Source organism: Cinclus cinclus, chromosome 2, assembly GCF_963662255.1.
Source record: "Cinclus cinclus chromosome 2, bCinCin1.1, whole genome shotgun sequence".
In the NCBI taxonomy this organism is placed as follows: domain Eukaryota; kingdom Metazoa; phylum Chordata; class Aves; order Passeriformes; family Cinclidae; genus Cinclus; species Cinclus cinclus.
The window spans coordinates 116,663,498-116,678,729 of NC_085047.1; the positions used below are offsets into that span (position 1 = coordinate 116,663,498).

At 46.5% G+C, this 15,232-nt stretch overlaps 2 protein-coding genes across 2 annotated transcripts in view; both read right to left on the reverse strand.

Annotated features, from left to right (window-relative positions):
- The window catches only part of MRPS6 (mitochondrial ribosomal protein S6), a 43,640-nt gene that overhangs the window by 16,574 nt on the left and 11,834 nt on the right, over nucleotides 1–15,232 (reverse strand). The window lies entirely within an intron of this gene.
- Nucleotides 9,265–13,408, reverse strand: SLC5A3 (solute carrier family 5 member 3). The gene has a single exon (XM_062515243.1). The coding sequence runs from the start codon at nucleotides 13,200–13,202 to the stop codon at nucleotides 11,055–11,057; it is 2,148 nt and encodes a 715-aa protein (XP_062371227.1). The 5' UTR covers nucleotides 13,203–13,408; the 3' UTR covers nucleotides 9,265–11,054.

Genomic DNA, 15,232 nt, shown 5'->3' on the forward strand with positions numbered 1-15,232 from the left:
AAATAAAGCCTTTGGAATGCTGGTGCCTCCTGAAAAATGAGGAGCCACCCACCTGGAACCAGAGCTGGGTGAAAGGACTCAGCTCCTCTGCTCCTTTTTCCCTCTCATTTCCCTAAGGAAAGTCCAAGGGACAGAAAATCCAGCAGTGACTATGAAAAAAGCTTTGCCAACCACCAAAAGCTCCTCCAAGAAGAATCTTTGGAGAAAGAAAAGGAAGCAAAAAACTAATCCTCAGGAGTTTTGGGGCTAGTTCTCAAGTTCTGGCCACTTGCTCAGCCCAAGAGGAAGCATTTAAAGCCAGGGGGCACATCCCAAATTTTAAACAAGAATAACTCCATCCCAATTGCTTGATTATCCCTCCTATGTAGTAACAGCAGGATAAAATTATGTCTTTTTTTGGTTCCTCAGCAGTTACAAAAGGTTGGTCTGGGATTATTTACTGAGGTGGGAATCAAAGAAGGTAAAATCCATCTTTAGGAGGAAGCTGCAATTCCAAGCAGCTAAACTAAGGGGAAAAACCATTTCCTTGCTGTCTAGCTATTGACTACTTAATAAAATGTTATAAATTATTAGTGAAAACAATTAAAACCCCTGCATTTACTGTAAAAGCATGCAGAACCCAGAGCAGCAGCCCCATTTCAGGTACAACTATTCTGGGCAGTCAGGAAATATCAACATCCAGATAAATGCAGCATTCCAAGGAAACAGAAGATGTGGGAGCTGTGCTGAAACCCTGGGAAAAATGGGCTGTGCTGGAGCTGGCTGGCTGGAAATTGAGCAGTGAAAATGGGAGGACTCCCAAAACCTGCCTGGAAGTTCAGGGCTGGGGAGGGATCCCAGACTGATTTGGGTTGGGAGGGACCTCAAATCCCACCCAGTGCCACCCCTGCCATGGCAGGGACACCTCCCACTGTCCCAGGCTGCTCCCAGCCCCAATGTCCAACCTGGAACTGAACATTCCAGGGATCCAGGGGCAGCCACAGCAAATCTGGGAATTCCATCCCAGCCCCTGCCAGGGAACAATTCCTGATTCCCAGTATCCCATCCAATCCTACTTTGAAGCCATTCCCTGTGTCCTGTCCCTCCATGCCTTGTCCCCAGTCCCTGTCCAGCTCTCCTGGAGCCCCTTCAGGCCCTGCCAGGGGCTCGGAGCTCTCCCTGGATCCTTCTCCTGCCCAGGTGAGCACCCCCAGCTCTCCCAGCCTGGCTCCAGAGGAGAGGAGCAGCTCCATGGCCTCCTCTGGGCTCATTCCAACATTTCTACACCCTTGGAGCCCCAGACCTGGATCAATTTAGGAACAGCTGGATGCAAGGACAGAGGTTTCTGTCACTACAACAGAACAATTTTCCCAAGACACCATAAGGGACAAATGGGAAAGGCCAGGTTCTCCTGACCATGACATCCTTTCCATGTTCCCATCCCACACTGAAGGAATATACAAAAGCAGAAGATGCCAGTCCAGAAATGGCAAATAGAAAGTTAAAGCAGGCACATCGCCAAAAATAACCTGGGGGGAAGTGATCAAAATTACTTCTGAATTAAAATTAACACCCCTTCCTCAAAACAGATTTTAATTAGCATTTGAATGGTGTGTAAGACAAAGAACCAGATGTGAATGTGAAGCCCATGGACCTGGATGCAGAGGAAGCAGAAACTTTTAAACTCAAAGTGATGCTTGAACTCTTCTGTTCCCAAATCCACCTTTCTTCTTCAAAGAATCTAAATTCTATGATGGATCTTTTTAAATTTTAACTTAACTTTTGAGATCAAAGGAAATTACAGAAGAAATTAAATGAAAATCTAAGGAATACAAATACTCTATAAATACTGACTCACAGCTAAATTAAAACACCAATCCCAACACTGATTTTATTTCATTTTAGAGAACTGAAAGTCTTGAGAATTTCTAAAAGAAGCCTAAAAAGGTGCCTTTTAAATCTGAAATAAACAGCAACCAAATCCTCCAATTTTAGGGTAATTTCAATGGTTTATTACTAGAAACAGTTAAAGTAACAATTGGCCACAACAGCACAGAAGGGTTTGGGTTGGGAGGGATTTTAGGGATCACCCAGGGCCACCCCTGCCATGACAGGGACACCTTCCACCGTCCCAGGTTGCTCCAGCCCCAGTGTCCAACCTGGCCTGGGACACTGCCAGGGATGGGGGAGTCCTCAACCTTCCAAGCAGAATCAATTCAGAATCAGGTAAACCTCAGAATTAATTAAACACCTTCCTTAAACCTCCAGAAACTCTTAACTTTTCTTCTGACCACAATATATTCTACTAAGGGCATCAATGTAACACTGCAAAATTCTCCTTATGGGAAACTTGCTGAGAAAGAGCTCCCCGGGAGCTCCAAGTTGTGTTCCTGCCATGATGTGAATATATTACATCAAGTTTATTTTGTATGTTCATTAAGCTTAATTTAGAGTGGAAGCGAAAAATAATGAAAACAAAACAAAAACAAAAGATGTGGAGGGAGCATCCCCCCTGCTTCCTGCTTCTTCCCCAGTTTTACAGACTGGGCACGACCCCACAGGGGCTGGGATGTCCCCATGGTCAGTTGGTGTCCCTGTCCCAGCTCTGGAAGGAGCTGAAGTGGCAACTCAGCCAATTCCCCAGAATCAGAGAATCCTGGAATCCCTGAGGCTGGCAAAGCCCTCCCAGCCCACGGAGTCCCAGCTGTGCCCCACGGCCACCTTGTCCCCAGCCCAGAGCACTGAGTGCCACGTCCAGGTGACACCTGCAGGGATGGGCACTGCAAACCTCCCTGGGCAGCTCTTGCCAAGGCCTGAGCACCCTTTCCATGGGGAAATTCCTGCTGCTGTCCCAGCTGAGCCTGCCCTGGCCCAGCCTGAGGCCGTTCTCTCCAGGATCAGCCAGTGCCACCCAGCAGCAGCAGCATCACCCCAAACCCTGTCCCCAAGGGCCACATCCAGACTGCTCCTGAGCACTCCCACAGACAGTGACTCCAAACCTCCCTGGGCAGCTCATCCCAAGGCCTGGCCGCTCTGACAGGGAAATTTTCTTTGCCAATCTCCAACCTGAGCCTCCCCTGGTGCCATTTGAGGCCATCTCCTCTCATTTTTGCCCTGCCCCTCCTGTCAGGGAGTTGTGCAGAGCCACAAGGTCCCCCCTGAGCCTCCTTTTCTCCAGGCTCAGCCCCTTTCCCAGCTCCCTCAGCCCCTCCTGGGGCTCCAGCCCCTTCCCCAGCTCCGTTCCCTGCCCTGGACACGCTCCAGCCCCTCCAGGGCTCTCCTGCAGGAGCCACAACTGGACACAGCCCTCGAGGGTCTCTCAGTGCCAGCACAGAGGGACAATCCCTGCCCTGCTCCTGCTGGACACACAATTCCTCACCCAGCCCTGCTGCCAGTGGCCTCCTTGGCCACCCAGACTGCTGTGAGCCACCTCTCCCTTGTAGGTGAGATATTTTCACGGCTCAGATCTGGCTCTGGACACGCAGCTCTGATGCCCATCCTGCACATCCTCACTGCTGCCCAAGGACAACGAGGCAGGACAAAGGCAGAGCTGAACACGGTGAGTAAAAAATCCTTCCCCGGCACATTTTGAGGACCACAGCTGTAATTTTTAAATCCTCCCGCTTTTGCAGAGCATCCTTGGCTCTGGAGGAGAAGGTTTAAGGTGGAAGTCTCAATGTTTTCACCAAGTCAAGAGGGAATCTTGGCAATTCCTCACTCAAATTCTGCCAGATCAATCCTGGGATACAAAAAGCTGCCTCACAAACAGGGGTCAGGTAAATATTAAAAATCACTGCTGACAAAGGGTTATAAACATCATAAACTGAATTATCTTCTATCACTCCACCAACACCTCAAAAATAAAGCCCAAAACACTCAAAAAGCAAATCCCTGAGTAGAACCTGATTAAAGTGGAGAGAGAAGGTCCAGAGGTGAAAACCTCCTGGCTCTTTCTCTTTCCCAGCACCAGAACATCCACAGGGAAACTGGGGCAGCCACATCCCAGGAGGGGAATTCATTCCCTGCAGGAAAAAGCAAAAAGGCCTCATTGGCACCATCTCCGTGGGATTTTCCACATAAATCCTGCCCAGAACCCACCTGGGCCAGGCCCCCACACCCAGAGGAACCTGAAATCCCAAAAAAAAAAAGCAGGAAACTGGGGAGTGAGGCTTGGCCAACACAAACAGAACCAGCTGGTGACAAAGAGGCTGCTTGAACCTCTTTGAGAATCACTGACCTGGAAAGCTGCTCACTGAGCAAACACCTAATAAACTAATTACAGAACCAGTTAATTAATAGTTAACTCATGAAAACGCTCCCTCCTGGAAATCACAGATCCAAACCACATTTGTAAGGCAGGAAAATGCTTATTTTTCATCCCAAATCCAAAGCTTCCACTCAAAAAAATGTTTCTTGCCCGCCCCTTGAGACAAGCAACAGCAAAACTTCGATTTTTCTTCTACAATACAGCAGCAAAAGAAGAGAATACATGAAAAATTTAGGTTAATTCATTTTTCTCTGCAGCTGAAATTCTGGGTTTAATAGCCTTGCCAAAGTTTTTGCCAACATCCCACCTCCCGAGGAACATGAAACCCTAATTTAACACCAGGCTTGTCCCTCTCCTTGCTGAACCACCAACGCTGGACAAGGAATTTGTGATTCCCAAGTTCATTGTGTCCTTATGGGGAGGACAGGGATGAGGAGAAAGAAGTGGGAGATTGGGGGCTCTGCTCACAGAATGTGCTGATGTTTTAACTCCAGAATCAATAAGAAGGTGCTGGTCCTACTCAAGAACTGCTTAAGCAGCAGCTGAACAGGGCCTTTGAAGATAAAACCAAAAAAAAAAAAAAAAAAAACCAAAAAAAAAAAAAACAAAAAAAAGTGGAATTTTGCACAGTACCCAAGCAGATTCCTTGGCTAAAGGGGGGGATTCAGTCCTGCTTTGTGCCCTGTGCCCAGCCCAGTCCACCCCAGTCCCACCTCCCAAAACCAAACTCAGGATTTGGGATCCTCAAGTTCTCCTTGGAGTTTCAAAGAACCCAGCTTGGCTTTGCCTTTGGAACAACCAGGAAAAGCAGGAACCATCTTTACCTACGACTCAGGGCTTTCTGAAAGTAAAATACTCCAAAACAGCTCCACAAATCTCTGTTCTGCTGCGTTGGTCGGTTTGGTGTTCGTTTTTTTTTTTTGTTTGTTTGTTTGTTTTGTTTTCATTTTTCTGTATTTTTATTGAAACTTTGTACAGAAGTTTGAAACATTTCCATACAATACTTTTGAGACAGGACAAAATGCTATGGTAAAGGAATGTAAACTGCAAGAAACACAGTCTGAAAGTATCCAAATACTCTCTAATAAGAGTTTTAGTTTGAAGACTAATGCAGGACGCAAAATAATATGCATACAGTATACAAAGAACAGTATACACAGGGCCAGCAATGCTAACTATGAAAATTTTGCATCAGATTTACTTCAAAGATTGATAGCAATATGATAATTCTATACACTAGACCAAAATTAATTTATCACACATCGTTTCTATGACAAAAAGCTTGTCATTAAGGACAGTAGCAACTTACAATATAATTAAGCTGTATTAATCTCATTAACACTTCTAAATCTATATTCCTACTACAGTAAAGGTTTTTATTTTTTTTTTTCAGTATATTGTCTCATAAGATCTTAACAGACCTTTAAATAACACTTTACCAAAAGAGACCTGGATCCATTATACTGATCTTATCTACATGCCCATTTGGCTTATTTCCAAAAAAACAACCAAGGGACAAGGAAAAAGGCAGGTTTCAAATGCTGTATGATATCATTTGGTTTTGGTCTGAAATGCATTTTAGAGAGTTTAAAAAAACCAACAGAAAAAAGGCAGTTCATTAACTGGTATTTTATATAAAATCTGCAGAAAAATACAACAGCAACAAAACCCAAAAATACTTCACAGATATCTAAAAAAACATTTTTCTCAGAGATACAAGGTAAAGCAGCATCACTTTGACACTGTGCTTTAAAAAAGAAGATGATGAATGAAGAGACTGCTCGAGTGAGATTAGAAAATTTTGCTTTCTTCTTGAAGAAGACTACTAACATTTTGCACAGCAACTATTTTTATAACCACCTCATTTTAAAAGCGTGTATTCCTAGACACAGAATTGTCATTTCACCGCCAGTTTTGCTCAAAGTGTCTGACTTTACACAGTGGAACTGAGAATGCCAAGTGTCACCAGATGTCACTATACCATGAGTTCAAGATTGGAACAGAAGTGAAGCAAATGCCTTGAAACCAACACCAGGAAAGAAATCAAAGAGAAAAAGTGTTTTGTAAACAAAACAAAACCACTTTGCAAAAAAACAAAACAAAACAAAAAAAAAAAACCAAAACAAACAAAAAAAAAAACAACCCCAAGAGTTCAGAGATCTCACAGTGAAATCAGAAATTCTAATTATGTATGTTTTACATTCTAGGACTACTCTTTACCTTAGGCCAATTAAAGCACATTAAACCATTTAATTATATACAAACATTTCTTTAAAAAAAAACAAAAAAATTTTTAAAACATTGCACAGAAGTCTGCTTTTAACACCACATAACAAGGTTAGTTTTATTTTCAAAACAATTACATTTAAGGGCACAGAACATACAGAATACCAAATTAACAGATGAGTAATTTGCTTCTCTGTACATGCTAAATCCAAAGATTTCCTTGAGAAAGCTGGAGCTTGGCAACTCCAGCTTCTTCCATGTCTCCTGTTCTCTGAAAGGGAGCAATTCCCAACACCTCCTCTATCTCAGGATTTAAAAAAATAGATATATAAAAAAAATAAAGCTGTTTTAAAGTTGTAAGCATCTTTTAAGTGCTGGCAGAGCTCCCTGGGTGGCTCTGCCCCCTCCACTGTAACCTCGTGGAAATAAATCCTTTTCTCTCCTTGGTTACAGGGCTCATGACTCTCATCAGAAGTCTCATCTTGGCCCTTCTGGGATCAGGGAACACACAAGTGGAGAAGTAAAAAATACACAATATAAGGAATATACTGAAGGCCATTTTTATTTTTTACAATCTCGCACTGTTTCCTTTCCCTAAAAGCTAAACAGGAAAAATCATTATAAAAAAATTAAACAACAACAACAAAACAAAAACAAAAACAAACCCCTAAACTTTGGCAGAGAATAGCATCAAATCAGCCATTTAAAAAAAACTTAAATAAAAACAGTCTCCCAAAATGTACTATTAAACTCTCAAAAAGCCTTTTCTTTTCTGTTTTCTTTTCTTTTTTAAATAAAAGGCTTCTACCATTTCCAGGAGCAAAATTCAAATATCTTACCAGAAAAAATAAGTTAAGGGAAATAACAAGAAGAAAAAAAAAGCTGTCATTCCAAACTCAGTTTTCCAAGACTTGCCATCCTAAGCTCAAGGCAATAATAAATAAACCCATTGCTGCAAGACAGAAGCACAACCAGCCCCACCCAGGGGGAGGAGGCCAGGCAACAAAATTCATGGAACTGACTGTCCATCGTGGGAAACACTCTGTGGTTCTGCTGGACCAAAAAATGGGGGTTTAACCCCAAATTCATCGACTTCCCCCTCAGCAAAGGCTTGTTTACGCTATAAAAAAATCCCTTCTCCTGCACATGGTCCTTCTCACCAGCAGGCAGCTCGCTTAGAACCTTAGAAATATCTTTATTTAATAATAAAGGCCTTTTATTAAGTGGTTTTACGCAGCAAAGAACATCAGCAACTTCCAAGGACCTCTATGACACAAGGAGACTGAAGAGCAGCACACAAAACACCTGAAGAGAAAAAGCACTGGAGAAAGAATTCACTTCAAAGCTTCACAACACCAGGTCCAAAGATGGGAGGCAGATTAATAATCCGTGATGATCCTGCCTGGCAATTAGCAGCACGATTAACGTGGCGGCTCCTTAGCGCAGCAGAAGGGAGGAGAAACGGAGTGGGACTGGAGCAGCCGGGGCTCCGCAGCGCGTTCCCGAAGGACCCCACTCCCTTCCACGGCCAAGGATGGTCTCGCCATGGGTGGGACTGACAGGACACTGGGCTCTGCCTGGTTAACCCCTCCCAGTGTCCCCTCCGAGGAGCAAAGGGCTCGGGCAAGGATGGAAGGAGCGGGGAGAAGCCGCTGGAAGCGCCTCCTCCAGCCGTGCCTTCGGCTGCCCCACGTAAGGCACCCTGGGGAACAGCACAGGGGGTGATGGAGCCCAGCCAAAGGGTCCCTGAGCTAACCTGGCTTCCCAGGTGGTGGCGAAGCGCTGGACATTGAGGGTGAGGAGCAGCAGCCTGGAAAATCCCAGTGCCGGCCGTTGCTCCCAAGTCGTGCCGAGTTCCGAACACCCATCTCCTTCCCTGGGCCAAATCGGGTGTTGGAGCCACATCCCAGCCTCCTCAAGAGGATATTGTTGGGCTGAGCATTGGCTTTACCCTCTACAAGTTGTTATTTTTCACCCCGCTACGATCAAACATTGCCCTAAATTATATTATCCCGCATGGAAACAATTCCCTGCGTTTTACATCAAACCATCCTTCGCAGCTCAGCCCACTAATGAAGTAACTTGAGATGCCATTAATTTCACACACCAGGATTTCACCCTCAAATAGGATTTAAAATGTTTTCCCAAACCAATCATTAGAAAATGTGTCTCGTCCCTTCGGTAGCAACACCAGCACTAGGTATGGTGATTCCTCTCTACAAATACTGCAACAACACTCCCAAGTTTTCCACTTTGGAGTAGTTCTACTTCCCAGCAGCAACAACTAAACCAAGTGGAGAAAAGTGGGGCAGCTCAGCCTCTGGTCAAAGTTTCGGAATGAATGAGAATTCATTGATATAAAGACACCACCAAAACAAACAAAACCACCTTAAAAATAGAAGTGAATCCCTTTACTTGACAATGTGTTGTAAATTATCTACTAAAAGCCACATGGATGGCACCACTGGAAAAGCGGACTTTCTCCAGCAGCCAAAGGCAGGATTGACCCACATTTCATCTCTACAAAAAGGTTCCCCCCCACAGGAATTGGTTCTTGTTTGTGTGCCAAGGAAATGTTGCTGGACCCTGAAGTGGTTTTGGTGAACGCTCACAATGGTCCCTCAGCCCCATTTTGGTTCGTGCTCTCCTGAACGAGCTCAGGAGCAAAGACAACTGGAGGAATTATTTCCATGGAAAGCCTGGATATGACCACTGTGTCCTGGAGAGGGAAGGAGTTGAATCCTGGGGGGGCTCTGCTCCCAAAAGCAGAACCCAGCTCGGCTTGGGGAAGGATGAGAGCACCAACCTGCAGCACACGTATCCTGCACACCTGGGAACTGCTCGTCCCTGCCCGGGCACCCATCCTTCAGCAGGAAAAGATCCTCTGGATCTGGAGACCTACAAACAGCTGTGACTGCCAGGGAGGAATTGAGGTTTTTGGAAAAATTCCGAGGACAGGACAGACCTCAATTGGCGACACAGATCGTGGCTGCAAGCGCTCCCCGTCTCCTGACACCGAATCCCTCTGAGGAGGGATGGATGGGTGGATGGAGGGAATTTCTTCACACAAAGGTCACTCATGGAAAGGGCTGCCCAGGGAGGTGGAGAAGTGCCCAGCCCTGGAGTTGTCCAAGGAATGTGGCACTCTGGGCTGGGTGACAAGGTGGGCACAGCTGGAACTCGGTGACCAAGGAGGGCTTTTCCAAGCTCAGGGGCTCTGGGATTCCACACAGCCCGAAAAAAAAAAAAAAAAAAATGTTTGACAGGGTGAAAGGGGAAGTAGGAGAAGATGTGGGGCAAAAGGACTCTGGAAAACAAGGAGCACTTTCACCTCTCTCTCTCATTTCCCCTTCCTTGCCTTCCCAGGTGTTCTCCCCCTGCAGCATCAGGGCTGCAGGGATTCCTCCCAGACACAGCAGAGGAAAACCTTTCTGCAGGGTGAAAAACAGCTGTCCAAGACATGCCAAGCCTCATGTTCCTCTTCTTCCCATGTGGTAGAACCTACAAACAGATTTTTTTTTCTCTAAAAAGAAGCTAATCATAAAAATGTCCTAAAGGTTCAGAGGCTGGAGAAGCTAAATGAGTCCTTTTGGCCATTTACTGAAATTCAAGGAACTCCACCCAAAAAGTTGAGGAAACTCAATTCCCCAAACTGAGGAAAAATTTCTTTCCATGGAGGTGGAAGAGCCCTGGAAGAGCTGCCCAGGGACACCCCAAACCCACCCTAAATTTCTGGGGCTCTTCAATTTCAATAAACTACAAACCCACAGAAAGAATATTTCTTTTTCCTCCTCCTCCACTGTCAGTTTGTCATCTCCAGGCTTATTTTTGTTTTAGTTTTTTCTCTCTCTTTTTTTTTTTTTTAAATACAGAAACTTTTCAGTAATGGAATTTAGAGTGGATAAAAATCAAAAGACAAAAATTTCCTTAAAAAGAATAAGAAAAAAAGGCAGAAATCTGCAAATCTGCTAAGAGCTATCATGTTTTAAGTGCTATAAAATGAGACTAAACAGATTCCTGTTGTTGCCAGAAGAAAAATGAGAAACTGAAAAAAAAAAGAGAAGAAAAAAAAGCAGCGAGTGCAATTAAAAAGTGCTAAGTTCACCAAGGTAATACAGTTGTTTTATAAATGTGCATCACAGCTCCGCATTTAAAAATCTTTTGATACAGCTTTAATCACTCAGATTTTACACACGGGTAACTGATTACCTGTTATCTTCACTTAATGCTGACTGAGCTGTAAGTGCCTGACTTCAAACACAGCCACCTGCCTGCCTTTGGTATATTTATACACAGAAAAACAAAAGGTTAGTGCTGCAAATGGAAAAAAAAAATAAAACAAACACAAAAGGGGAAAGAGAAAAAGCCACCACAGGACAGGTTCTGCTTTCAGCAGAGGGAGGACAACACATCTCAAATGGTCTCAAAATAGGCTAAAGCTGAGTTGATCTTACAATTATAGCGTAAACAATGCCTGGGTTGTGGTTATGTTGCTTGAAAAGAAAAGAAAAACCAAAAATCTCCAGAGACCTGTATCAACTTCTGTATGTTTAAGCCATACCCTTAAAAGTTCACTATTCACTCACAAAGAGAAGTAGACAAACATGAAGATTCCAATTGAACAGACACAGACCAGTCCAGTATTTAGTAATAGTTTAACTTTTGGAGTCTCTTCCAGCATTTGTAAACAAACAGTCTCTTCCTCGACCTCCCGAACCACTCTCTTGTTTATGTTTTTACTTTTAAAGCCACAGAACCAATCTATGAATTTCAAATGTCTCGCCCTGTCGTCGGTCCCCTCCTCCTCCTCGTGCTTTTTCTCCCCCATCAGGGCGGCCTGTCCGTTGGAATAACAATCCACGGGCGTCTCCACCTCGGAGTGGCTCACCGAGATCACCGGGTTGCTGTCATCCCTGCACGTCACCAGGAGGTTGATGTCCTCCGGCTTCACGTTTTTAATGTTCTCCTCCGACTTCCCGTTGGGGATGATGTGGTTGGCGTTCTCGTTGCACTTGAAGATGCTCTTCTCCTGCGCCTGGTACAGCTCCCCCTTGCCGGCGCTCTCCGGCGCGCCGCGCTTCCTCAGGGCCCAGAACGTGGTGGTCCTCACCTGCTCCTTGGTGGGAGGCGGCGTGAGCAGGCTCACCACGACCGTCACAATCCCGGTGATCCAGAACAGGGCCGTGGCCACGTACATGTAATGGATGTTCTTGATGAAGCTGGGCCTGGTGTCCGGCTGGTTGCACTCGGGAGCGCGGTAGAAGAAGGCCAGGACCAGGCGGATGGCGCCCAGCAGAAACCCGGCCATGCCGCCGTAGAAAGCGCCCTGCTCGTTGCAGCGCTTCCAGAAGATGGCCATGAGGAACAGGGCGGCCACCGGCGGGGTCAGGTAATCTGCGACCTCCTGGATGTACAGGTACATCTGCCCGCCCTGCATCTCCACGATGATGGGCACCCAGGCGATGCTGATCACCACCATGAAGGCCACAAAGACCCTGCCCACGATCATCAGCTCCCGGGAGGTCGCGCTCTTCCGGAGGAGTTTGTAGACGTCGAGCGTGAAGATGGTGCTGGCGCTGTTGAAGATGGAGTCCAGGTCGCTCATCAGGGCGGCGATCATCACGGCCATCATGAGCCCGCGCAGCCCCACGGGCACCAGGTTCATCACCAGGCGCGGGTAGGCAATGTTGGAGCAGCCGGCTCTGCTCCCGCACACCTGGAAGCAGTGCTCGGGGTTGATGCAGGCGATGTCGTCCACAAACAGGATGCGGGAGATCATCCCCGGCACCACGATGATGAACATGGGCAGCAGCTTCAGGAAGCCAGCCATGAGGGTGGAGCCTTTGGCATGAGCGATGTTTTTGGCGGCCAGAACTCTCTGCACTATGACTTGGTCAGCGCACCAGTACCACACCGAGGCCGGGGTCTGTCCCAGAAGAAATCCAGGCCAGGGAATGTCCTCGTCCGTCGGCTCGCGCAGCATTTTGAGAGAGTCGGGCTTTGGACTGACGTTGCAGGAGTTGGTGTTGGAGATGTTGTAGGTCAGGAGGATGGAGGTGATGTTTGGTGAGGCCAACATGTACCTCCTTTTCACTTCTTCAAACCCACCGACCTCCATGAGGCTTATGATCATGAGTGTGAGGGCCCCGACGATCATAAGCAGCGCCTGGAGGGTGTCCGTGTAGATGACGGCCACCAGCCCTCCGGTCACCGTCAGCAGCGCCGTCATTCCGATCAGCAGGATCACCGACAGGTACAGGTTCCACCCTAGGGACTCTTGGATAAAAAGCGCCCCTGAATACAAGTCAACCGAGAGTTTGGTGAAGATATAAAGGATTAGAGACAACGCTGCAAAATAGATTTGAATCCTATGCCCTCCAAACCGCTTGGACAAGTATTCGGGCATGGTGTACACTCCCGACCGGATGTAGACTGGCACGAAGACCCATCCCAAAAGCTGCAAAAGCATTAAGGCGTTGAACTCCCACGCGCCTACGGCGAATCCACTCGCCGCTCCAGATCCTGCGAGCCCAATGAAATGTTCACTTCCAATATTGCTCACAAACAACGAGGCCCCGATAGCTACCCAGGTCATAGAACGCCCTGCCAAAAAGTAGCCACTCACGGTGCTCCGATTGCTTTTCCACATGGCAAAGAAACCTATGCACATTACAAGCACGAAGTACAGGGCCACAATGGCAATGTCTGCTGGTTCCAAAGCAGCCCTCATTTTGTAACCAAAAAGCCTTCGCTGACGTCCACTTCTCGCCCCCCAGCCAACGTCTCTTAAGCACCACGTGAACCAGTTTTAACCAAAATCAACACAGCGGGTCAAATTCTTTGTCCCTTGGTTTGCTGTCCTGATGCTGGTGGCAGTGGTACATTTACTTTTCTCCGCTTCTCAAATTTGGGAACTTAGCACGCACTTTTAATCCACATTCCACAAGAGCATCAGCCTTAACTCAGTTGATGTAGGAGAAATTCTTAGTTGCAGCTAAGTTTAGTGAGGCCTACTGTACCAACCCTGCAAGGCAGCAAAGACAAAAGACAAAGATTGAATTAGAGAGGAATTTCATGAAGTAATGAGAAAAAATTTGAAGTGTAGTAAAACAAATCACTGAACACCACAGATTTTTCCCCCTTTATATTTCCTGCAATCCATGACAGACATCATTCAATAGCGGTAGGGCTACGTGGTAAAAGCCTTTTACAAGTCAACTTCAGTGGTTACAGGTACCTTCAGAGACGCAGCAATACGGGAGGATTGAGTGACCCAAATTCCCCAGAACGTGACAAGCAACAAAAATACATTTTCTTTTTCTTTACTCCGGTGTCTCACAAGTCTCCTGCTCAAGCCACTAACCACATCTTCGTCTTTCAAGCAATCTTAGGAAAATAAAATTAAAATAACCCAACAAATAACAATGGCTATGGAGCCCAAACCTGGCTCAGCATTTCCTGCACTGTTCCCCCTCCTCAAATCCTGGCACCACAGGAATGCACTTCAGACAACAGCTAGCTGCTAGAAAAATCAAAGTGAGGTCACAGTGCTGTCAAAAAAACAACATCCGTTTCAAATCAGCTGGAGAATCAAGGTTATCCCGCAGGTTTTGACATGAGTTTGCTCCTGTCTGGGGCACAGATAATCACAGGGTTATTGGAAAGCCCTCCATACACATCCACGTGATCCAAGGAGAGAAAACATCCCATTCCTGCAAGTGGCAGAAGCAAAACTCTGCCTGACACCCCATGTTAGGGCCAGAGCCTTTGGATGGCCACACCTGGGGTTTTGTGGGAGCACCAGAGGCTCAGGTAGGAACACTGGATGGATTCTGGCAGCAGTCGCAGCTGGAAGGATGCTGGGAAATGTCCTTCCCAGCATCCATTCCCATCTCAGCACAGAGAGGTGGAAGGTACAGAGGCAAAGCTTTCCCTGTCACGCTCTTCCCGAATTCCCAATCCCCACCTGACAGCTCCCAAACACATCAGGAAACAAAACTCATTCGGGCAAGCGGGACTGAAGCACCGGGGGTGGAGGGAAGGGGACAATAAAGACTTGATGCCAGAGGAAGGGGCACTGAGGAGCTGCATGGTGGCTCCCTCGTGGATTTGGGATGTGCTCCTGTCCTGTTTATGCCTTGGGATGTACCACAGAACCATGGAAGGGCTTGGGCTGGAAGGGACCGTAAAGCCCACGGGCAGGGACACCTCCCACTGTCCCTGGCTGCTCCCAGCCCCAGTGTCCAACCTGGCCCTGGGGCACTGCCAGGGATCCAGGGCCTGCCCACCCTCTACCAACCCAAAGGCTTCTAATGGGATTAGAGAGAGCTGGACACAGGATTCTTCCATTTCCTACACCCAATGGCCACGGGAAGGGAAGACCAAAGCAAAGAGGTTTAGTCGAAAGGTCAGAACACAAACCTTCAGTAGCAATAATGAGATTACTACAGAAGGTGAGGAACAGGGTCTGACTCCACTCCTCCTTCCCACCCATTGCTAAAGGCACAGGAAAACCAACACTGGGTCTTTTTTCTGGCCATAAAGTCTCAAGTCCTATTAGCATCAGCTCCAGGCATCTCCTTCCAGTTCATTCTCTGGCACGAGGCTGAAGCTCCCATTTCCCCATTAATTAATGATTAATACAAACAGCCTGATAGCATATTCTAATATTTGGTTGGTTTCTTGTTTAGCATCCCTGCCATATATTAGGTCAAAGGGTCAATAAAACCATCTCAAATTCCAAGAGAGTTAAGGTTGAAA